This window comes from Mytilus californianus, unplaced genomic scaffold (assembly GCF_021869535.1).
Source record: "Mytilus californianus isolate M0D057914Y unplaced genomic scaffold, xbMytCali1.0.p SCAF_3, whole genome shotgun sequence".
In the NCBI taxonomy this organism is placed as follows: Eukaryota; Metazoa; Mollusca; class Bivalvia; order Mytilida; family Mytilidae; genus Mytilus; species Mytilus californianus.
In genome coordinates, this window is record NW_026262679.1 from 108,406,955 (window position 1) to 108,432,589 (window position 25,635).

At 32.0% G+C, this 25,635-nt stretch overlaps 1 protein-coding gene across 1 annotated transcript in view; it reads right to left on the reverse strand.

Annotated features, from left to right (window-relative positions):
- LOC127735734 (uncharacterized) overlaps nucleotides 1-24,864 on the reverse strand; it is a 35,321-nt gene extending 10,457 nt beyond the window's left edge. The window contains exons 1-15 of the mRNA XM_052246019.1: nucleotides 24,827-24,864; nucleotides 23,960-24,211; nucleotides 21,785-21,938; nucleotides 21,007-21,143; nucleotides 19,768-19,927; nucleotides 17,748-17,878; nucleotides 16,313-16,454; nucleotides 15,063-15,196; nucleotides 13,194-13,317; nucleotides 12,389-12,525; nucleotides 9,936-10,059; nucleotides 7,305-7,438; nucleotides 6,562-6,715; nucleotides 5,584-5,785; nucleotides 1,283-1,425 (exon numbers count right to left, since the gene is read on the reverse strand). Of these exons, the coding sequence (XP_052101979.1) occupies nucleotides 1,283-1,425; nucleotides 5,584-5,785; nucleotides 6,562-6,715; nucleotides 7,305-7,438; nucleotides 9,936-10,059; nucleotides 12,389-12,525; nucleotides 13,194-13,317; nucleotides 15,063-15,196; nucleotides 16,313-16,454; nucleotides 17,748-17,878; nucleotides 19,768-19,927; nucleotides 21,007-21,143; nucleotides 21,785-21,938; nucleotides 23,960-24,210 (2,127 nt within the window). The 5' untranslated portion in view covers nucleotide 24,211; nucleotides 24,827-24,864. The remainder of the gene's footprint in view (nucleotides 1-1,282; nucleotides 1,426-5,583; nucleotides 5,786-6,561; nucleotides 6,716-7,304; nucleotides 7,439-9,935; nucleotides 10,060-12,388; nucleotides 12,526-13,193; nucleotides 13,318-15,062; nucleotides 15,197-16,312; nucleotides 16,455-17,747; nucleotides 17,879-19,767; nucleotides 19,928-21,006; nucleotides 21,144-21,784; nucleotides 21,939-23,959; nucleotides 24,212-24,826) is intronic.
- Nucleotides 24,865-25,635: the final 771 nt, after the last annotated feature.

Genomic DNA, 25,635 nt, shown 5'->3' on the forward strand with positions numbered 1-25,635 from the left:
ATTTTAGCTCCATTAGCAAAATCTTGACTACTTGTTGTCAAAATAATAATTAGAAGAAGTAAAAAATGTGCATTGTTTTATTTTTACAGTCTTCCAACAGGTCAAAGACTATTAACACAAATTCAGAATCCTTTGTTTTGTAATTTGAATATATGAAAGTCAAAAACCTTCAGTTGTCAAAATATATACAAAACGGACTTCTTTGGTGATAAAAAATTGAATACCCACACTCGACATTTTTCTGAAAATCATTATCTGAGAACCTGAAAATTAAGTTTACATGGCCTTTTATTATTTTCTATCACCTAAATACATATTTTGGGGCAATTTTTAACAGAAACATAACAGGAGGTGCAAACAGTCAATATGTACGGAATATTTCTGAAAATGCAGTTGAAATCAAGGAGCTAGTGTAGGATGAATTGTTAATACAAGGTCCAGAAAGAACTCAACAGACACATTATTAACTAGGCATCCTCAATATACAAAAAGGAAGTTCACAAAAATTGCATTAGGCAGTTTTCTGGTTTTTCAGATAATTATTTTTTGAGTATCTCTTTACACAATTTTATAAATTCTAGAGGAGAAAAAAAACCCAACAAAATTCTACAGTAACCTCTTTGCAGTACATGAATTTAAAAACTTTCATCAGCATTTTCCAAAATAATATACAAGGTTTATTTATTAAGAAAAAACATTTTCCTTTCTTTAAAATAAAGTAATGTACTTAGCTCAAAGATAGAAGCCTGTAGTTCAGAAGTTGTCCGTCATATTTGTTATTCTTAATAGTTCTAACGTTTAAACCCCCTGCATTTGTTTGCACCTGTCCTAATTAGATATAGGAAGATGTGGTATGAGTGCCAATGAGACAACTCTCCATCCAAGTTACAATTTATAAAAGTAAACCATTATAGGTCAAGGTACGGCCTTCAACATGGAAAGTCAGGAACCTGTTGTTCAGTAGTTGTCGTTTGTTGATGTGGTTCATAAGTGTTTCTCATTTCTCGTTTTTTATATAGATTAGACCGTTGGTTTTCCTGTTTGAATGGTTTTACACTAGTCATTTTTGGGGCCCTTTATAGCTTGCTGTTCGGTGTGAGCCAAGGCTCCGTGTTGAAGGCCGTACTTTGACCTATAATGGTTTACTTTTACAAATTGTGACTTGGATGGAGAGTTGTCTCATTGGCACTATACCACATCTTCTTATATCTACTAGCATACGTATTATATATAATGCACTCATACAAAATTTTTCTTCATAAAGTAGAACATCTGAACAAACCTTTGGATGTTTATTGGACAGACCATAAAATACTTGAATCTGCATTATATATGTTCCTCTGTCCTCTTTACAAGCATCTAGGAATTCATCCATTCTATTTTTCAACGCATCAGGATTAATCTCAATTATTCTATGAAATATCTCTGAAAAAAAAACCACATTAGCTTTTGAATTTCCACAGAAATCATGAACATCCTGGTATATTTATAAAATATTTGCATTGATTCCTTGTGTGTAATTTAGAGGTGTACATGTTCTCACAGGCTTTTGCAATCAATTTTACAAAATCTATTTCAACAAGCATTCTGAGAGTATTGCATGGTAATACATAGTCCCCTACCGGGTAAAAATTCATTATACTGGAACAAAATGCTAACTTGTTCTATAACTTGTCATCGTGTAAACAAAAAGAAAATATGATGTCAATATCTTCAAGCATGACTAAAAACAGTGTGGAAAACTGAATATATGAGTGAATTTTTTCAAGTCCAAGGACCATAACTCTGCACAAAATTATCAGACCGAAACAAAAAATTTGAACTTGATCTGTAACTTGTCATGATAAAACTATTTACCAATTGTCAATCAATATTTTCAAGCATGATGAAAAAAAGTGTGGAAAACCTATAACACTCTAACATTAGATATGATGTAATACAATGTATATCTATTTTCAAATTAAAATCAAATATGATTAATAGTTCCAAATATTTTTTCTTTCATTTGTCACAAACTAATATAGATTTGTAACTTACCTATAAAATGTCAACAACTTTTATCTACACAATGTAATGTAATGAAATATATACTTTGATAAAAATAGATTATTATCTAATTAAAGGATTTCACTTAATAAAAATATATATATATATATATATACATGTAGCATTCAGAAAATTAGTTTATACAAAATAACATATAAACCTGCCACAAAATTCCTCAAACAATTTACAAAGAATGTCTTTTAAAAAATGAGTTATCTCCCTTTGTACAGATTATATGGTTTAACATAGTACTCTAACATTAGTTATGGGAGTTTTTTCATGGACCACAACTCTGGACTAAATCATCAGACCGGAACATAATTCGAACTTGATCTGTAACTTGTCATGATAAAACTATATACCAAATATCAAATCAATATCTTCAAGAACGAAGAAAAAAAGTATGGAAAGCTGAGTTGCCGGACTGACGGATGGACAGACGGACGGACGGACAGACAGAGTGCAAACCTAAAGTCCCCTACGACTTCGTCAGTAGGGGACTAATAAAACTAGAAGCTCTAAAGAGCCTGTGTCACTCACCTTGGTCTATGTGCATATTAAACAAAGGACACAGATGGATTCATGACAAAATTGTGTTTTGGTGATGGTGATGTGTTTGTAGATATTACTTTACTGAACATTCTTGCTGCTTACAATTATCTCTATCTATAATGAACTTGGCCCAGAAGTTACAGTGGAAAATATTTTGTAAAAATTTACAAAAATTTACAAAATTTATAAAAATTGTAAAAAATTGACTATAAAGGGCAATAACTCCTTAAGGGGTCAATTGACAATTTTGGTCATGTTGACTTATTTGTAGATCTTACTTTGCTGTACATTATTGCTGTTTACAGTTTATCTCTATATCTATAATAATATTCAAGATAATAACCAAAAGCTGCAAAATTTCCTTAAAATAAAAAATTACCAATTCAGGGACAGCAACCCAACAACGTGTTGCCTGATTGGTCTGAAAATTTCAGGGCAGATAGATCTTGACCTAATGAACAATTTTATCCTATCAGATTTGCTCTAAATGCTTTGGTTTCAGAGATATGAGCCAAAAACTGCATTTTACTCTATGTACTTTTTTTTAGCTATGTCGGCCATCAGACACCCTAATGATGATTGTGGACAAGTTTGGTTAAATTTAACTTAGTAGTTTCAGAGGAGAAGATTTTTGTAAAAGATAACAAAAATTTATGAAAAATGGTTAAAAATTGACTATAAAGGGCAATAACTCCTTAAGGGGTCAACTGACCATTTTGGTCAAGTTGACTTATTTGTAGATCTTACTTTACTGAACATTATTGCTGTTTACAGTTTATCTCTATCTATAATAATATTCAAGATAATAACCAAAAACGGCAAAATTTCCTAAAAATTACCAATTCAGGGGCAGCAACCCAACAACGGATTTTCAAATTCATCTGAAAATTTCAGGGCAGATAGATCTTGACCTGATAAACAATTTTATCCCATGTCAGATTTGCTCTAAATGCTTTGGTTTCAGAGATATAAGCCAAAATCTACATTTTACCCCTATGTTCTATTTTGAGCCATGGCGGCCATCTTGGTTGGTTGGCCGGGTCACCGGACACATTTTTTAAACTAGATACCCCAATGATGATTGTGGCCAAATTTGGTCAAATTTGGCCTAGTTTCAGAGGAGAAGATTTTTGTAAAAGTTACGGACGACGGACGCAGGACGCAGGACGACAAGTGATGAGAAAAGCTCACCTGGCCCAAAGGGGCCAGGTGAGTTAAAATGATGTCGCCCTTTTAGCTTGTCTTTATGCTTTAAATGAATTTATATGATCAACTAGAAATATTGTGAGCACTGCTTAAATAGATACCCCTCCCCCTTCCCCCCCCCCCTTCCCCCCCCCCCCCCCCCCCCAAAAAAAAAAACCAACATGCACACACATTGGTACCCATTGACACAAAACATAATAATTTGGCACTATTAAGGCAACCTCAAGTTTGTGGCCTTGATTTTTGAAGGAATAAAATTCTATAAACGTCCAAAGTGTGAAAAATGGACAGTTTTTCAAAGATTTTTCAACGAATAAAGTTCCATAACTCTGAAATGTCATATCAGAAATTTATGAAAAATTAAAGGAGCTTATTCAAATATATATAAACAAGTCACCAAAGTTTCATGAAAACTGCTCAAAGCATTTTTAAGTTATTGTCTGAAAACTGGAAAATACTCCCTCTTTTATGATTGAGGTCCCAATACTCCAAAACATAAAATCAAAATTTTTTAAAAGTCGAAAGGGACCTTATGTCAATATATATAAACAATTCACCAAAGTTTCATGAAAACTGTTTAAAGCAATTTTGAGTTATAGTCCGAAAACTGGAAACCCATCATTTTTTTATGAATAAAGTCCCATAACTCTGAAACGTAAAATCTAAAATTTATAAAAGTATAAATATGAAAGGGAGCTTACCTCATTAGATATAATCAATTCACCAAAGTTTCATGAAAATTGGTGAAAGTGTTTTTGAGATATTGCCTGAAGTGTTGATGACGGATGGACGTTAATCAGCAAACAAACAATCATTAGATTCATTGCCATATAATGAAATCAAACTTCTATCAAATATTTTTCAGGGGCATTTGTTTGAATAGATACACATATATTTTAATTTTATTCAACATGTGTCATTTACCTAACAAACATAATTCCTCTTGTGAAATCCTTGAATGGCTTTAATTAAAACTTCACCCTTAAGAAGAATACTATGAACAGATATGCAAAATATTATATAAATAAATGTGGAATGTGTCCATGGGTCACAGATGATGCCCCCGCTTGCATATCATATAAAGTTATAAAGGGACATAACTGAAGAACGGTAAAAGTGACCCTACCCAAATTTGAACTTGATCTGAGTTTTGTGGTCATAAGTATAGTGTATAAGTTTCATAAAATTTGGTTGAGGCAAACTTAAGTTAGAGAACGGAAACGAAAAATTCAGCAATTTTTCCATTTGTAAAGGGGTATAACTCTAGAATGATTAAAGTGACACCACCATAATTCAAACTTGATCTGTATTTTGTAGTAATAAGCATTGTGTATAAGTTTCATAGCATTTGGTTGAGGCAAACTAAAGTTAGAGAACGGAAACGAAAAATTCAGCAAATTTTCCCTTTGTAAAGGGGCATAACTCTAGAACGGTTAAAGTGACACCACAAAAATTCAAACTTGATCTGTATTTTGTTGTAATAAGCATTGTGTATAAGTTTCATAGCATTTGGTTGAGGCAAACTAAAGTTAGAGAACGGAAACCAACTTTGGGACTACAGTCTGATGGACGGACGGACTTACAGACGGACAAGGGTAAAACTTTTTAAAAAATGAAGTTGCAGTGGTTGCTATGCTTTCTAAATATATGGATTTAGTGATTCAGTATAAAGTTGGGTTCTTGTTCATTGAAGCTTGATTGATTCCTGTACTTTTTTAAGATTTTCAGTTTCTTAAATATATAAAAAAAACAGTTATCATTTACAATAAAAATACATACGCATCAAATCCATGGATGGTTCTTCTATATACCAATCTAATAAAGATCCAAAGAAGTCCGAACATACTTCAGGACATAGATTACCAACAATCTGCATGTTATTTTTACAAGCTGACCTTAAGAATTCTTCCTCTGCATGTCGAAACTTCATTAATCCCTTCAGAATTGGTATACAGACTTGACCAGTACCTCCATTACAATGCTAGCAACAAAGTATAGGTGTTTTATAATATAAATATATATATATAAGAAATATCAACTTATGGCTAATTTCACCTGGCCATAGGTTTTTAGCTGGGTGGTAAAATAGAAAAGTGTGGTCAAATTTTTTTAAAAGGGGAAATCTATTAAAATCATTCTATTTTCTTTATTCAGCTGTAAGTCGCTAAACACTTCTCAATAATGAAGGTCAGTGTGAGTGATTGATTGATTGGTGCTTAATGCCACTTTCAGCACTATTGGCTATTTTGTGGTGGTTAGTTTCTATTGATGGAGGAAGCTGAAATGCCCAAAGAGAACCACCAACCTTCGGTACAAAAACTGACAATCCTAGTCAATTAAGATTGGAGTTGTGCACACCTGCCCATGCCGGATTCGAACTTGCAACCTCAGTGTTAACAGGCTAGTAATACAGTAGTTCAACTACTTTGACTACTTGGCCACTGAAGCCCCATCCTACAGTTGACAATTTTGTACAAAATACAATTATCAGGAACAAAAAGTTAAAAAAATCCACAAAACCTTTACCAGCCTTTGTGTAATGCCAAATTTTAATAATTGATAATAACTACAGTTATACTGAAAAAAATGCATGTCTCTATAAAATGGGCAATGAAGACATTGACAATAAACCCACATAATCTAGCTGTTGTATTGAAAGATTAAAACAAAACTATGCATAGTCTTGGACCTACTGTTGAGCACTCAAGTTCAATCATTATATATTTGTAAATTAGTAGTAAACATGAATCCTTTTACCTTAGCAATAAACATAATAGAAATCTGTATAAGAACTCCCCAAATGGTTTGTCTTCCATCTTCTATATGGATCATCTCTCTGTCATCCTCCATACAAAACTCCAGAATTCTAATTACAACCTGGTTTACTTCATTTGGTATATCTTCTGATGACCTGGAAAATTGATGGTTTCTCATTAAAAAAAGAACTCTCTGGAAAGTCAGACATCTTCTATCATTCAAAACATTGGCATAATGTTACTTCAGAGACTTTTCTCTTGACTAGATACCTTTCCCAAATAGGTTGTGATTTCTGACATCAAATATTTTTTAAAGGAGATGTAATATATTTTTCCATAAGTGATCTTATTTCAATGGTCTTCTTTTTTCCAAATAGACTGGTTGTTCATGCAGTCAATGGATTTTCCAAATAGACCGGTTGTTCAATCAATGAAACTTCTTATACCTCACTATTTCTTTACTAAAAAATATAGCCTTAATCTTTAATAGTAATTAAAGTTCTCTTGTTTATTTTCATTATTTTTAGCAGCAAGTTTAATAAAATATTGGCTATCAAACAATTTTGATAAGTCATTTTGTGATTTTGTTTTGGAAAATACTTGATGACAAAACGTACAATGATATATTTTATGCATCAAATGCATTACTGAGTTTCATGCAGATGCACAATTTATGTTTGTAAAACTGTTCTCTCTATCCCAAGATATTCACAATTATATGAGATCACAATAAGAATGACTTACTTGTATGGTTCTATTAAGCATTTAAATAATTCAATGCAATTACCACTACACCAACCATCTGCCCGTGGATAGTCAACATTTTTTACGAGTGGTTCAAGGCGCATTGCTATCTTTGGGATAACCTCTGTACATTTCTGCAAAAAAAAGTTTATTTTATTGAACTACACTACTTTAGATTCAATAGAAGTAGTAACCTCTCTTTCTGAATCTGACTTGGAGAGGTAGTGAGAAGTAATGAGACTTTACTGAGAAGAGCTTGTTTCTTCTGATTTTTTCCTAAAATATATACTTTTTGCTATTTGTAACCTAATTTATTTTTTTTGTTTTGTTATGTAAAATTCTATGAATTTTAAATGTAACATTTTATATCAGGGCTTCCAAAATGGTTGTATTATCCGGACTTGACCGGTAAATTATAATTATGACTTGTTGTTTTGAGCCTGAAATGGACATATAAAGTGGGTCATTTAAAAAAAAAAAGAAAAAAATTTGAAGTTTATGCAATCTTTTTAACCTGACCATTTGCCTTAAACAGCCACACATTTCCGGTCATAAAAGTGACATGATGAGTAATTACTATCAAAACCAAATCCTACTTTAATACCCTCTCATTACAATCAAGGTTAATTAGTTCTCTGACAGCTGAAATTTACCTGTTCAGGCAACATCTGTTAAGTCAACATATGGTATTAGGAAAATATGCTTTTTAAAAACTAAAGTCAACATCAAATTTATATCAAAAGTCAAGTTATTGTTTTTGTGTCGATCATTGTTTATATGATGCCCAACTGATTACTATGGTTGCCTTTTATTACTAAGTCTGAAGGGATTAAATTCGGGATAAGGCAAAAGATGTCCGGCTGGCTCAAATATTTTTTGAAAGCCCTGTGTTATATTGGCTTCAGTAACACAAAATCATTATGTAAGTTTTCATTTTTTGTCATTTGTAGTACCATTCAAAACGCCTAAAATGTTCACCTTTGACAATATATTTTATTGGTCAATGGAGTCCTTTTTTGTTATCATCTTCCAAGTATAGATTCAAACTATCGCCAACTCAATCAAAATAGGGGATAGTTTTTGAAAAGGGCAATTAACAAAATTAGCACAATTACTTGCAGTGCAGGGGTTCAAATTAGTGGTGGTCTGAGGTCCGTGACCTTCCATTTACGGGTTAGGGCCTTCTCTCTGGTAGTTAGATACACCTGACAGACTTTCGTAGTTTTGTAGGTTACAATAATTACACAAGCATTTTGCATATATTTAATAATCAAACATAACTAGTAAACAGTATGAGTCTTTTTGGTTTCAGGGTGACCTCTTCCAAAAGAAAACCTAATGAAATGGGTGATACAGCAGGGTTGATTGATGAAATGCAGCCCGAAAGACAGGATCTGACTAAAGACCAAAAATATGATAGGAAAAGCGAAAACGTAATTTTTTGCCCCAATGGAAGGTTAAATGTTCTTGTCTGGATTTCAATGATTCAACTGCTTTATCCCACACACAGTGAAAGAGATAGTGCCCTAGTTCTTTGGACAAAAAACTCAAAACTTGACCCAATAAAAAATTATAAAACTACCTCCCAGCATCTATCTTGCCAAAAAACAGTGTTTAAAAGAAACTGACCCCAAGTTTGAAAACAAAGTTGAGCTGTTATCTGACACAAAGTTAGGCCAGTGTGTTCTTAAACAGCGATTGAAACCAGAAGGCAGAACAATAAAAAAATGTACAAAGTGTTATTTTTCACAGTGTATTGTGTTGAGATAAAGGAAAAGTCTTTTCTGACTGAATTTATTTGAGAAGTTCTGAAAAAAATGAGGTTGATGTAGTAAAATATGACGAGTGCTTTGGAATGGTAAGCATATTTTGTTTTTACAAATTGATTTTCAATTAAATTGGACCTGCTACAAGTAAAGGAGGACCTTTTAGTATTTTTGGTCAAAGGTCCTGGACCTTCCATTGCCTAAAGTAAATTTGAACCCCTGCAGTGTCATCAGATGTAGACATTTAAAACACATGCCTTATCTGCTAATAAAATATAATAACCCTCCACATTCTTTATGTGTCTGTCCCAATCAGCAGCCTGTAGTTCAGTGGTTGTTGTTGGTTCATGTCTGTCATATTTGTTTTTCGTAAATTGTTTTGTTAAAAATTAGGCTATTAATTTTCTCAACTGAATTGATCACATTTTTCACGTCGGGGCCTTTCATAGCTGACTTTACAGTATCGGTTTTTCTCATTGTTGAAGGCCATGTGGTTGCCTATTATTGCTTACATCCACTTCTTTGAACTTTGGTGGATAGTTGCAATTGTCTCATTGGCAATCATACCACATCTCCTTATTTTGATAACCCAACCATTTTGTGTGGCTTAACAAAGTCAGACTATTTAAACCAGGTGTTGCTTGTAGGTGTTTGTCTCGGGCTGTCTGTAATACTGTCAAAAAATTTTTATAATTCCTGTTATCCTTTTAATTTATACTTCTATAAAGGGGAAGCAAATCCTAATACTAAAAAGATGATGATCTCAATCAACTCTAACATACTGGCAGTGGTTACTTAAACATCTGAAACAATGTTCATTTTATGAGTCTTGCAACCTTTTAGGCACAACAGTAAAAATAAGTACCTGAAAGTCGATTTCTCCACTAAATTGTGTCACCATACTATTAGAGAGGACAGTTCCCTTCTCCATGTGGGTCATAGACACTCTTCCAATATCTGGCATGATGTGGTGTTCTAGTTTCTGTATTCTGTAATACAAATGTATATCAAATTTCTTCATATAATGAAATATTTGCCACTGGACATTAAGTAATCAACAACCAATCAATCTTTGTACAATGAAAGTAACAAGCACTCATATTGGCAACTTATTAGTTAACCTTTTTGGCATTAATATCCTTGTTTCATCTATTTAACTATTGTAAAGGAAAACAATAAATACTCATTTAATAGGTGAACTTGGAAGTTAATTGACAAAAATAAATTCTGTAGGTCAAGAATTCGCAGCAGTTATAGATTTGCTATACATCCACATATAGTACCTCAATCAAAATCAACAAACACTTACCTTCATCAGTATTTAAAAGGTTTTAATTTCAGTAAAAGTATCTTTCATGCTGAGAAGGGGTAATGCAAATATCAATCAATCGATCAGTAAAAGTATAAAGAGTTTTTTTTAGTAGGTACATTACTCACAGGTAACCCCCCAAAAAAATCTTTTTAACTTTTTCTTGATCATGAAAAAACATAATGCTTGTAGGATAAATAACTCTGATAAGTTCTGTCCTTTTGGATTCATGATATCCTGGGTTTTTTAATTGTTTTAGAAAACTTGGTCCTTGAATATTACAAAGAAAAACCAAAAAATCCAGTTCATTACAGGAGTAAGCATAATTCTAGATCTAAAAATCTAAAGACAATGCCCAAAACATTCATAACGATTTAAAGGAACTGAACTTTGTTATTAGCAACAACAATAATGAGCATTAGGATCCCTATATCCCAGTTTCTGTCATACAAGTGAGAGGTTTAGCTAGCTATAAAACCAGGTTTCATCCACCTTTAAGGAAATGCCTGTACCAAGTCAGGAATATGACAGTTGTTTTCAATTCCTTTGATGTGTTTGAGCTTTTGATTTTGCCATTTGTTAAGGGACTTTCTGTTTGAATTTTCCTTGGAGTTAGATATTTTTGTTATTTTACTTTATACACATGATACATATCAGGACCAAATTATGTAAATGACTATGATATGAATATGAATCCTGCTTTGACCCACATGCAGAGCCAGATTTGAAAAAGTTAGTTCACAAGATAAAGTTTTCCATGAAGATAAGTCACCCTACCAAGACAAACTAGATATAATTGAGATGGGAGCCATCTCTGTGGGCCCCGCTGTGAATAATGTGCGTTAAAAAATTGTATCTTTACCATAGGACCTGGGGTTGTCAACTGAAACCAAAGTTTTTGACCTTGACCTTTGACCTAGGAAGTTGTACATAAATTATGACACACCCTCTGGTGTTGGTTTATATACATGTCAAGTATAAACTTTGAAATCATAACGGTTCTCAAGATGATAGAGCGGACACTATCTTTACCATAGGACATGGGGTTGTCAACTGAAACCAAAGTTTTTGACCTTGACCTTTGACCTAGGAAGTTGTACATACATTATGACACACCCTCTGGTGTTGGTTAATATACATGTCAAGTATAAACTTTGAAATCATAATGGTTCACAGATATAGAGCGGACACCATCTTAACATAGGACATGGGGTTGTCAACTGAAACCAAAGTTTTTGACCTTGACCTTTGACCTAGGAAGTTGTACATACATTATGACACACCCTCTGGTGTTGGTTAATATACATGTCAAGTATAAAGTATGAAATCATAACGGTTCTCAAGATAAAGAGAGGCCAAGTTCTTTACCATAGGACATGGGGTTCTCAACTGAAACTAAAGTTTTTGACCTTGACCTTTGACCTAGGAATTTGTACATACATTATGACACAACCTCTGGTGTTGGTTAATATACATGTCAAGTATAAACTTTGAAATCATAACAGTTCTCTAGATATAGAGTGGACACAATTTGTTACGGACAGACGGACAGACAGACTGATCACTATAGGGCGTCCGCCATTTGGCGGGGCCCTAATTATTATGACTCCCAGCCAACCAGTCTTGAACTAACTTCTCAATGCCAGGAAGAAGCAGCAAATAACAACTGGGAATGGAACCCACATTCTCCGTCATCCAAGGTAAACACACTACCAAGAGACCCTGAAGTAGTTATCGTACATTTGAACCTTCTTACAATCTTCTTAAAGATGCCATATAAGTGACTTTTTGTTTGTAGGTGTTACTTATATGAAGACTTGAAAAGCAAAGAATGATAGAATAAATGAGAATATTTTAACAGTTATATATATGGAATTTATTGATTACTTCTGTACATAAACATTTCAAATGCATATATAGGCATTATCAATGAAAATGTACTACATTTGTACATCTATCTTTCTTCCCTAATCACATGCATTTTATTGTGCCATTTCAGATCAACTTACTTCAACATTTTAATAAGTTCTTTGACAGCATTCCCACATTCAGAATTTACATCTCTTTGATCCCTGTCTTCTCCTTCTGTTGGAAGCTCTACTTTCTCTACATTTGCTATCATTTCTTTTGCTTGATGGATATTTTCCTGTGATTGTATATCATGTATATTATCATATCAGTCACATCAATGGGCAAGAATACAGACATTCTCAATCAAAATATTGCATTATCAATAACTACATATATTGATTTTCTACTCTTTTTTTTTAAAGTGTACTTATTATCAAGTGATTTAAATGCATGTAAAATTATTTCAATTAGCCTTTTTTTTTTTTTTGCATCACTTGAAATTTATTGGAATTATAAATACCCTCCAATGAGCCTGTATCGCTCTTTCTCACCTATACAAAAACTTGAACGATAACTGCCCCTTGTCTGCAGGTACCAAATACCAAAAATTCATTTCATTAAGAGACCTGTCCAAACATTCTGACAATATTGTAGATAAATCATTATTCAAACAGCAACGTTTTACTCCTAAATGTGAGAAGTATTAATTACTAAAACAGAGATGTTTTATTCCTAAGTCTTCATTTCAAAACAAGTTTTTTAGTGCCTGTAACCAAGGACTTCAAAATAAAAAAAAATTACTGCCAGTATTCTGCAATATATTTCTATGTATGTGGAAAGTATTACATATAAGCATTTTCTTAAATTTTGCCCATTTCTCAAATACAATCAGCATTTAGGGCATCTTCCTAACTTTTTAAACTTTTTTTTATTATTATACATAAAGTAATATTATATTCTTACCTTCCAATTCCACATTCTTTTGAATTTAGTATCATTAAGGATAGTCTTAACATTATATTGCATCTCTTTTGTTGGAACCAGCCACATAGCTTTGACAAGTGGAAACCAATACTTTTCATCTCCTCTGAAACAAATGTAATTTACAACATTACCTTAATTTATCTTTTTTTTATAAATAAAAAAAGTTTCTTCTATAATGTTTAGGATGACTTATCAAAAAATTATCTTTGCATACAAAATGTATATCAACAATGTTCTAACAAAATGTGTTTTCTGTGTAAATTCACAACTTGCATTGGCTTGTAAATAAATCAAATAAAAATTAAAATTTGCAAATGAATTTCAATACATGACTGCACCCTGATATAGCAACAGACAATTGATTATAATACAATTATGTATGTAACACCAATTTTGATTGGATGTTGACTGCCATCAATTCAACGGTTGACAGTTGGAGTCATTGACAACAACGTTGCGCAATTGCATTGGACGTTTCCGGGATATCCAAAATGTTTAATTTTGAAAATTTTAAAAGTATTGTATTAGAATAGGAATAACAGTATTGTATTGAAGAGTCGCCACTGTCAATTTTGGATTTGACAGTCTCAAATATTGGTTTTACTGACTCAGCTACACGTCGCCAGTAAAACTGCATTTGCGACTGTGAAATCACAGTACTGTTATTCCTTAATTATCATAAAGAACTAAGTGAAAAGAAATTTAAAAACATTTGTTTAGCAAAAATCAATCCGTGGTTTGTTCAATGGTCGAGGTCAGAGTTTCCGCTATCTGTCGCCATTTCCGCATTTTGCGAAAAAATAAAAATTGTGGCGATTAAAATTTATTATTGGTGAAATAATTTGGCAAAATAAATTTAACAGTTCAACTTCGTCCATCTTTTTTACTTTTTTCGGGTTTCTCAGACTTTTTCCCTGATCAGACAATACTGGGAATTCACCTTGAACTTGTTACGATTTTGATGGAAAATAAATAACCAACTGATTGCATTTTATAGCTATTGGCAATAATGGATTATAATTAATCCAGGTGTTAATTGTATTGTTTAATGACATGGTGTGGTTGAATGGCATCACATGTAACTTAAAGGAATTTTTTACAGTTTTGATAGAAATAATTGTTTTGAAGTGGGTTATTTACAATATTGTTTTTAAAAGCGACGCTTGTGTTTGAGGCATAGTTTTACGTCAAAACTTTTTCTTTTAACGATGGTCCAGAAAAGAAAACTATTGTTAGGAAGAAAAATATTCAAAAGTAAGAAAAATCTATGACTTTAGTCTGTATCCTTCAACTAGACGGGAAGTATCCAATAAACTTATTGTAGATGAGTACTGTGTTCCCTAGCAGAAGTAAGAAATGATGATTTCATGATCTACATTGCAATTTTACAATTTCTTTTAAAGAGTAAATGTTTGTTATTGTTGAAAGTTTATTCATTACAATGCAGATCAAAAAATAGATATAAAGAATTATAATGTGACAAACTGATTTTTTTTTGTTAGAAAGAAGGAAAATTTTAAACGAAAAATATATGTAAGTTGGCGAAAAAAAAGTTGAAAGAGGCGAAAAAATATATTGTTTTGGCGAAAGAGGTGGCGAAAAAAAATTTGACCCAGGGGAAACCCTGGTCAAGGTCAATCACAATTCAGGAAAAATTGTGCTTTTTTTCTAGAAAAATGTATGCCATCAACCTCATTGGGGTATAACTGTGCACTAAATATAAATAAATAGCTAATTAGTGTCCACTTAAAATACAAGACTCTAAATATCTTCTATAGTTTTTGCGTTCTATGTTTAAAAGTGGAAAGATTTGTTTACTATACCAGGAAAATATGTATAAATTCTTACTTTGCTGGTTTGTACTTCTTATTCAGATCATAAATCATTCTAGATATCATTTTATCAAGCAGACTGGCATCTTCAATCTTTTCTAGAATTGTATTAACCGTTTCTATCCAGCATTCAAATATTTTATGATTTTTCTACAAATAAATATAATCAACATAAATAAATTAACCCTTGCTGTGCAGAAGCTAAACAGTAATTCATTATGATATGGTGTCAAATTAACGACTGTCCATAGACTGTACAACAACATGTGTCAAATCAAACAACATGATGTTTTGTATACAGTATATAATACCATTCATCTATTAACAACAAGACAATAAATTAAATTTTGCATTTATCAAATAAATGACATTTTCTTCTTCTGCTTTCTACAATGACTTTATTGTAATGATAATGAGTTGTACTTTAATATTGTATATTTTCATGTCACCCTTACCGGACACATTAATTTGACTCTAAGTCAACCAGTCTTTGCTCTTACTCCTTAATGATCTGTGCTTAGTGTAGAAGCAGCAAATACCAATTTTTAAAGTCTTTGGTTTGACCAGGCTGAAGTTCAAACCCACGACCTCCCACACTCAAAGCTACCACGCTACCACAAGACTACTGAGGTGGTTCATTATAATTATAAGGAACAGAGCAAAAACAATAACAATAAAAACCCCAACTTCATAAGCAAAACTTAATTAAGAAGCAATAGTAGAATTTAACAATATCATAGTTCAACCAGTTTCAATCATCAGGTATTATGATGTCTGTTTCTGCAATTTCCTGGAAATCTTGTCAACCCAAAGAGAAATTTTACAGATATTTTGACCTATCCCACTACAGTTTTCCTCAAATTATTAAGCATTTTCAGAAATCTGAGTATTTTGGTCTACAGGTGACCTAAATTATTTACAGCTATTCACCATCAGTCTTTGGTATCTTTCCATTACTACAATGTTATCTTCAGTCCAAAATGCATTTATAATTCATTTTTAAAAACAAAAGCTTATTTTTGCATTCTATAACAAGAATATTTGTTGAATAAGTGATTATTCTTTGACAACGCTATTTTTTTATTATCAATATGAGCCAGTGGATGACTTTTTCATGATGGTCATGTCCGAGAACTTGATAACTATTTGTATATGACTTTACCATAATATCTACAGTTGAGCAAAAAAAAAACCTCATAAGATGGTGTTAACTATTTATAGGTTTATATAGCTTAATGCAAGAATTGTGTATACATAAAACTTTACCTCAATAACCTTATCACCCAATTTCTCAAACAAAGATTTGAAACTCTCTAACACTGCATACATTTCTTTAGCTTTTTTAGACAAAGAAATATGTTTAAACAAAGTCATCAAGTCTGGCCATAAAGCTTCTATCTGGTCACTTCTAAAAAATAAAACACAATGATCATATTTATGCCGGCGTCAAAATTAAGATATTTTTTTTTTCTGTGGTTGTGACAACTTTGTGATAGCAAGTAACTTGAATAATTCAATCATTCAGAATTAGGGTGAGATTCACCTTTCTGTATAAAATTAAGCTGCCATAAATTGGCTCCCTCTCCCAAAAGGTGCCAATCAAAATCCATATTTTCTTTCACTTAAAGAATGTACTCCATATTATATTTAACATAAATGGAGAATATGTCTATGGGCCACAGATGCCCCCACTTGTAAATATGCATGAGTCAACTTCCACATACAGATGCAGGATTCACGAAGATAAGACTGTTTTGTGATTATAAGCATTGTGTATAAGTTTCATAACATTTGGTTGAGGCAAACTAAAGTTAGAGAACGGAAACAACAGATTTAGCAATTTTTCCATTTATAAAAGGGCATAACTCAATAACGGTTAAAGTGATGCCACCCAATTTCAAACTTGATCTGTGTTTTGTGGAAATAAGCATTGTGTATAAGTTTCATAACATTTGGTTGAGGTAAACTGAAGTTAGAGAACGGAAATGAAAAATTCAGCAATTTTTATGTTTATAAAGGCGCATAACTCATGAACAGTAAAAGTGACACCACCCAATTTCAAACTTTATCTGTGTTTTGTGATAATAAGCATTGTGTATAATTTCATAACATTTGGTTGAGGCAAACTAAAGTTAGAGAACGGAAACCAATTTAAGGGACGTACGGACGGGCCGGACAAGGGTAACACTTACTGCCCCCTCCGCTACAGCGAGGGCAGAAAAAGCAGAAAAAGACAAAACTTGCCATTTTCAATATTTTGATATGAGCATCAGTTCTTTTTAAAGCAGATATTTTGCTGAAAGATATATTTTTCAATTGCCTCCACTAGGGTGCTGAAAGTGGAGTTAAAACACCAACAATCAATTTATATTTTTCAGATAAATTCATCTGATTTAAATAGTTTTTGGCATAGAGTCTTTGTTCATATTTAATTCTGATCTAAAAAATATGCATTAAAATGAGCATTTTTGGTAAAATACATAATCTATGACATTAGTACATTTTTTTTTACATCACAGCGAAAAAGATAAATTACAGTGTCGAACTCTATTTAGAGTAAAATTTACATAATTTTGAAAGGATTTTCAGAGAATTTAGGGTGTATTGTGATTTTTAAGGACCAAATAGTGTCTCTTGCCATACTTCTTTCTATTAATTTAGATTTATATTGCTATATGCTTCACTGTTAATTCACACTCACTCCATACTGGTAAAATTGTCTACATATTTTTTGGCTTGTTTCAGTTGACTACCTCTTGGGAAGACAGGAGAAGTAATAAAAGTGGATATTTTCTTCATGTGTTGGCCAATAACCTTAAGGTCTGGATATCCCTACAAAGTAAAAATAATAGACTTTTTTTATAATCTTTAATATTTCACATATAATTGATATCATGCACATATTTAAAGCAAAATAAATGGAGAATGTGTCTATGGGCCACAGATGCCCCTGTTGTAAATATGCATGAGTCAATGTACTAATTATTGACATTTTCTTATCTTTTAAAGTAAATAAAGTTAGAAAACGGAAACAAAAAACTCAGCAATTTTTATATTTATAAAGGGGCATAACTCATGAACAGTAAAATGACGCCACTCAATTTCGAACTTGATCTGTGTTCTGTGGTAATAAGCATTGTGTATAAGTTTTATAACATTTGGTTGAGGCAAACTAAAGTTAGAGAACGGAAGCCAATTTTGGGGACATACGTGACGGATGGACGGGAAGGACAAGGGTAACACTTAATGCCCTCTTCGCCTAGTGGCGGGGGCATAAAAAATATGTGTTATTTTATCTGTAGCTTAACACTGGAAAAATAAATTCCTCATTCACCCAACATTCTTGACAAGGTGGTGTATAAGTTCCTGTTTTCTGTACTTTCTTTAAACTTCTTTTAGATTAGCTGATATTAAAGTATGTCTACAATTTATATAGTGTAGTATGCTTTTCTTTTTGCTAAAGCATATATTTATTTAAATTTGGTGTTGTAACACATTTAATATTTTAATACCTTAATCAGATGTTCACAAGATTTGTTGGTCAAATATCAGTAATTAACATTTTTGAATTTGTCTAACTTACACATGCTTTAGGGTTTCACATTTGTTCTATTTCACGCAAAACTGTACACAAATAAGTCATAAATAGATAAATACTGGACTTTTTCCAAACTTTTTTTTGTGTATCTGCCTTGTTATTATGCCTCGATTGATATCTGACCTAGGACTAAAGTCCTCTAGCAGATATCGAGATCTCTGAATAATAATAATAATCATAGATACAACGATTAAAATTTGTACACCAGAAGGGTGTTTCATCTACAAAAGACTCATCAGTGAAGCTTGAATAAAAAAAGTTTAAAAAGGTCAAATAAAGTACGAAGTTGAAGAGCATTGCAAACCAAAAATTCCATAAATCCATAATAACAGAGCAGATATGGAAAAAAGCATATCCATGTATTAATCTAGACCTTTCCATTCATACTCGTAGTAACTGAAGAAAGTGAAATAAACAAGAAAACTGAACATTGATCTATGAACAATAAACATGAGATCAAATTCATGCAGGTATTAAGCTGTAAAATGGACATGTTTACCACATAGTAAGTCTATGAACTAAATATAAATGACCTACTATTCATAACAACTGATAAACTGACATAAGCACTTAACCTTACGATAGATGATGGAACCATGAAAATGAGGCCAAGGTGGTTGGTTTTTTAAGTTTGAGAAATGTGTGGTGTTTAAATATCCCAGTTAGAAGCGCTGCTAAACAAATTAGTCCTACGTTTTCTTATGGACACATTTTCATATGACACAGTCACTTTATTTGATTTTTAAAAGAAAAGGGCATTTTTGGAGTTAATTTTTCAAAAATGTGTGAGTCATCCAAGGAATATGTAAGTTGAATATACTGTAATAATTTAAAATTATAAAATCATATAAGCAGAAATGGCAAAGTTCAAACTTTGGTATATGAAACATCAAAAATCACTCAAATAAAAAAAATAAAATAGCAGGTGCACAACTTCATGCATGTCCTGTAGAAAAATCTGTGTATGTTTGGTTAAATTCTGTCAAATGGTTTTCAAAGAGTTAGGATTAACAAAGTGTTACATGACAACAATACGGACACCAAACCCTTTTGTGTGGCTACCTACAGCTGCGCAATGTAAGACAACACAATAAAATTAGTATACAGAGTAACACTGTCTCACTTTATATGGATTTCTGTCATAGAGGTTAGAAAAGGTACTGGCACAACTATTCAGAGTTCCATGTAATTCATCTGGAACATCTCCTGTGTGAAGGAGGTAGAAAAGGTATAAATCCAGGAAAACATTCCATACTGCCAGGTCTCTAGAATCTTCTCTGCTTCTGTAAAACATCAATGCAATTAATAAAAGTATAAATTAAAGGTATATTGGAATGACATACACAATATCAAGTTCCTGAAATCTTACTATAAAAAGCAGGTATCAAGTATCAAACAAAAGCAGAGTTGCATGAGCAGATAAAGTATCATTACTTATGAAAATTTTACCTGTGGTGGTGGTTTAGATTTCAGTGAACATGGTTATTGTATATGATAAATTATTGTCAGGATTATGTTGCATCAGGTTGTTAAGAGCCTTTGTTTAATTTTTTCATTGGTGTAAGCATTTGATTTGGAGGTTTTGGCTGTGTCTGTGAAGGTTTTGTTGTTGGCGGAAAGTTGCCTCCATAAATTTAAGGTGGTGTTGTTAATGGAGCTCAAAGGTTGAAATTTGATCCCTGTAGACTTTATGGTTCCTTTAATAAACGTATTTTGACGGTTGCCAGTTTGTCATTGTGGTGGGATCTATGAATATTGTCTTTATTTGTATCTGCATTAACTTATTTTTTAAAATGTGATACGTGATTGGACATGCGTCTCTGTCTGTTTAGTTACAATTGAGGTCCTGCATCCTGTTGATACTTATATTTTGGCATTACAGGATTGTTTTTGGGCTGCATATAACATATTTGCATTTAATCAATTGGAGGTTAATGCTGATTGGTATTTTGGTCCTAGAGAACATGGTTTGTTTGTTGTTGAATTTGGGCTTAATGAACTGGCTAAAGATGACTGGGATACTCTTAAATCGAATCTTTAACTTCTTTATGGTTTTTGCAAACTTTTTGTGCTTCTAACTGATCTGATGAGTCAAGCCCTTTCAAATTGATTTGTACAATTTGTTCTTGTGTTATGTTGTTGCACCGCTGCCAAAGGCTTAGGGCAGAGGTTTTGATAGTTCAGTCTCACCTATAGCAATTTTTATTAACATGAGTCTAAAAAAATAATTTTTCTTGATCAATGCAATGAACATAGCATTACAGATTTTTATCAGTATCCGGATTGCATGTAATATCCTCAACGCTTAGACCATTATTCCTTTGAAGTTATGCTACAAGATTTAACAAATATGTTGACTCACTTTGCAAATGCATTAGGAATGCGCGGTATGTACGAGTTCAGCAGCCTTGTGTAACTTTTCATATCCATGTCTTCTTTAATATATTTCTGATCCTTCACAGCTAAGGCCATTTCTTTCAATTTTTCACCTTTCAAATTCTGTAATTTCAATAATGAGAATAATTATTTTCTACCTTATCATAACATCAAAATTTTTCCTGTAATGTTTAAAAAATTATGGGAAAGTGTGAAATTTCTTCAAATTATAGAAAGTTTTATCATTTTTATTAATCCACCAGGAAATTTGTTTAGGAAATAAAGAATTATGTGAAATATGAAATTGTTCAAGAATCTATACATGACTTGAAAAGCATGACTTAACAAGAGTGCATGTGTTGTTGTGCACTGACAGTAAACCCCCCACTCGTAATTCAAAATATTGAAAAAAAGACAGTACTAGCTATCTGACAGACCTGAAAAGCAACATAACAACTCATCAATGCAAAGCTGTTGACTAAATATAAAGTCATTCTGTTCAGATCTTTTCAAGAAAAAATTGACAAAAATATTTATATTCTATCAATATGATCAACAGATTGAAAAATTCGAACAGGAAGCAGTCTTAACAGATCGGAAAACATGCTCACGTGTTACAACTAATCACTGCCATGGTGCTAACTAAATATGAAGTCCTTCTGTTCAATAGTACATGAAAAAAGTGTGACAGAAATAATTGTTGCACAAAAGGACAGAAGAGGTGAATGCAATATAGACTCCAAATCCTAGAGTCAATAACAAACCTTCAGAAATTCCTTCATTTCAGCAGTTTTTTCTATCTTTTCCATAACTTCATAATGTGAGGTTCCAGGTCCAGCATGTATGACGGCTAAATAGAGATCAAACAAACAGTCATGACCATCTGACTGTGGTATTCTGCCATTTTCAATACTTTTTCTGAAAAAAAGACAAACAAAATTATTAAGTTCAACATTCAATATTTATTTTTATTTATCAACTAAGTTATAATTATTGAACAAGCAAATCGGCATATGTCATTTAATCTGCACGGCTCAGGTGACCCTACTTGACCGATCAACATAAGAGTTCGGGCTAAAGGGTCATCTGTTTTAACACATGACGCCATCAATTTACATGAACGTTTTGGAAATATGCGAATGATATTCAATCCAAAGCTCCAGGGAAAGTTTTTGTTTAGGGTAAGGAAATACGCCTTGAAGTAGTAAAAGGTTGGTAACTTTTAAATTATTAACTTTTTTGATATTCAGGCTTTCTCCTCATTTGTTACATTATTTGGAAAATTGCATTTTAATGGCAGATCTTTGATTGTTTCTGTTAAATTAATTCACAATTTTTTCCCTCAAGAATATACTCAAAGGAAGATTATTTGAAGAGAGATGTGCCTAAATTAATAGTGAAAAGTAAACAGAAAACAAGTTTTAATTTTTCACTATTAAACCTCCTCGCCCCATTTTATTTTATGGAATAACACCCCCTTTGAAAAATTCTGGATCCTTCCCTAAAGGTAAGAGTACATTTGAACTGTGCAGTATATCATAGGTAGTAAATGCACACCTAAGTTGTGCATTATCTAGACTAAAGCACGGTAGGAACAAGCCTGAATTGGGCATCTAGCAACAAATGCCTTTGAGATATAGAATTTCATTTTTGTAATCAGAACTATTAATGGAAATAATTATTTATTTTCAAAAATATAGCTTGTCAAACCTATTCTAATCAATTCAATTTTTTTCTTCTTAAGTGCTGGGATTATATTATCTATTCCCATAAAAATCAGGATAAAAGATATTTCCAAGCAAGCACCCAACATGTTATCACAATGGTAAAGACCCATGAAGTAATTTGAAAAATCAATTTGTCTGTTTATCAGTTTTGTTTTTGATAGTTTCTCTCTATGCATTATTGTTTTCAAGAAAATATCAAAAAATACTAATAGTGTATCAAGGGAAATAACTCTGATAATCAATCAATTGACAGTTTCTGTCATGGGACTGCATGCTGTATGTCTTGATGATCATTTTTAAGGGCAACATCTCCTATAAGGAGTCATCTTATAATACTGGTGACCATGAGTAGAAGGTAGATCTTAAATTCTGAGCACCACAACAGACAATGACAGATGTCAAGTGATGGCTATAGCTTTTGGTCAATTTGAGCTAAAAAGAGACAACAATAAATGACAGGTCTATAGATCGGAAATTTTAAAGCGGGTGGGGATTCTACAATAATGATAGGGGTCTAGAGTATTCAGTGCAAGATCCTACTTACAAACTCATTTATTCCAAAAAATTAATGATTTTTAAGGGGAGGTTTGTACTCCTTGATCCTCATCTTGGATAAAGGTGTTGATGAGGTTCACTATTTAGGACAGACATATAAACTCAGTTTTCATACTTTTGTCAAAGTGCAACATGTTAAAATTACCCTGTATGGACAGATAAGCGTTCTGTTGAAGATTACACATTATATCAGTATTTTGTTTTATATCCATGGAAACCCGAGATATCAATAATATTTAAAAAATAAAATAATGATACAATACTGCACCTTCTCTTAAAAATAAATTTGAATGGTTTGTGCCGAGTATCTTTTGAGAAGTTAGGAATATGGAGACCCTTTAACTTTAAATCATATAAAAAGTCTTGGCTATTACAAGTTACCCTCAAAATTAATTATTAAAATAAAAGTATATTGTGCAACACTACAAATCCTGTCAAAGATTACAAAACTACATAATGTTGTATGAAGACCATGACGTTGTGTCAAAATATTAAGAATTCAGTTTAAACTCCTACTGCCATGCTTCGATAAATGATAATAAATTTGACAAAAAAAGTGCATTTTTAGACAGACTAAGGATTTATGTAAAAAATGTCCATTGGGACTTAAACACAAAATATATGCTACTTGTAAAAAATCCTATTTCCTTTCCTTACTCTGTTATTCTACAGATACACTGGCAAGTACCTATGGCCATACATCTTCCTGTTGAATTTCTTGATACTTTCACAGCATATTCTGGTACACAAATCTTCTTGATGAAGACATTCATAATGTTCTTAAAGTCAGACAATATCAACTTTTCTGCCAGCTCATCTTTATTAAGGTTTTTGAGTTCTGCTTCAAAGGCTAATTTGGTATCATCAGTACAATTAACATAATCATACTTTTCTATCAATCTTTCCATTCTGAAAATTAAAAATGAAAATTTTTGGTTATTCATAAGTTTTCCCGGAATATGTTTTGAACTTTTTAATACATTTATTTTTTTACAGGTACATAAGGGGCCTCGGTGGATAAGTGGTCTTAGTAGTTCATCTACAATATCACTAGCCTGTCAGGTCACTTTCTTCTTGTCCTCCTGTAGTAATACCTATGCGTTTTGAACCTCAATTCTAAGGTAATGGTCATCTCTCTAATAACTGGTCAGTTTTCTCTTGCACTGCTTCTTCAGTAACATAAGTACAGTACTTCAGAGAAACATTTGAGAAATTATTGAGATAATCGAATATCACTTAAATTTTCTTAAGAATAAGAACCTTAATTTAAATTAAATAACCCCTAAAAAAGAAAACATGAATATTTGTTTTTCTACATTGCCTAATACTAAGTGTTTGATAAGAGTGGAATAGGTTTTACTATTTTAATTTGGCTCATATGTTACTAATTTGGTTATAAACACAGAAATTGTTTCTATGCTGCTTATATCTGTCTATTGATTTTTATACACACTAAAATACTAAAACATTTCAATAAACCTACAAATGAAAATATAATTAAAACTGATAGTGAATTTGATTTACCCTTTTTATTCTAGAATCATAACTCCATCTCATTCTATGATAATCTAATTTGGTATATAGGATACAGGTAAAATCTAAAGTGAAACTAAGCCTACCTTTAAAGTACAAATAAATCGATTTCATATAAAATTCTGTCATGAATGAAGAAGCATACCTGAGGATAACTTATTTGACTGTATAAAATTAGAAATAACAGTACTTCAAAATTTCATGATTAACTTACGGTTTTCTGACCTTTATCGATGATTTAAAAGCATCTATCTCCTTCAGTTATATGGTTAGTAAACAAAGTATCAGTACTTTACATCTAAAATTTATTTTGTTGCACCGAAATAAGAAGAAGAATTTTATTTCTAGTTTCCTCTAGCAAGTAAACTTTATCAATTAAAATTTTTTAACCAATAAAATCAAAGCTGCACCTTACTTTTCAATTTTTAGAAATTAATCTAAATCATCGTTGATAGTGTAAATGTCATCAGTTTAAATATATACTTAAAAGCTGTTTATTTTCTCTGAGTCAATATCAATTTCACTATTATTAGCTTAAAAAGTACACATTGGATAAGTTTTATGATAAGTGTATGGTTTGTTTCTCAAATGTTTCCGAAGAGGATTATGACAGACAAAAATAAAGATCAACAGCCTTACCAAACTTGGAAGAAAAAAGTTGATAAAAACCTTTGTATCTGTTTCTTTTTCTCATAGGATAGTCTTTAGATGGGCAAAAAGTACTTTCTACAAATGTAACTGCTGTCAAGAAACAATATTTACAACATTTAAAATGTTTAGACCAGCACTTCCTTTTTGTT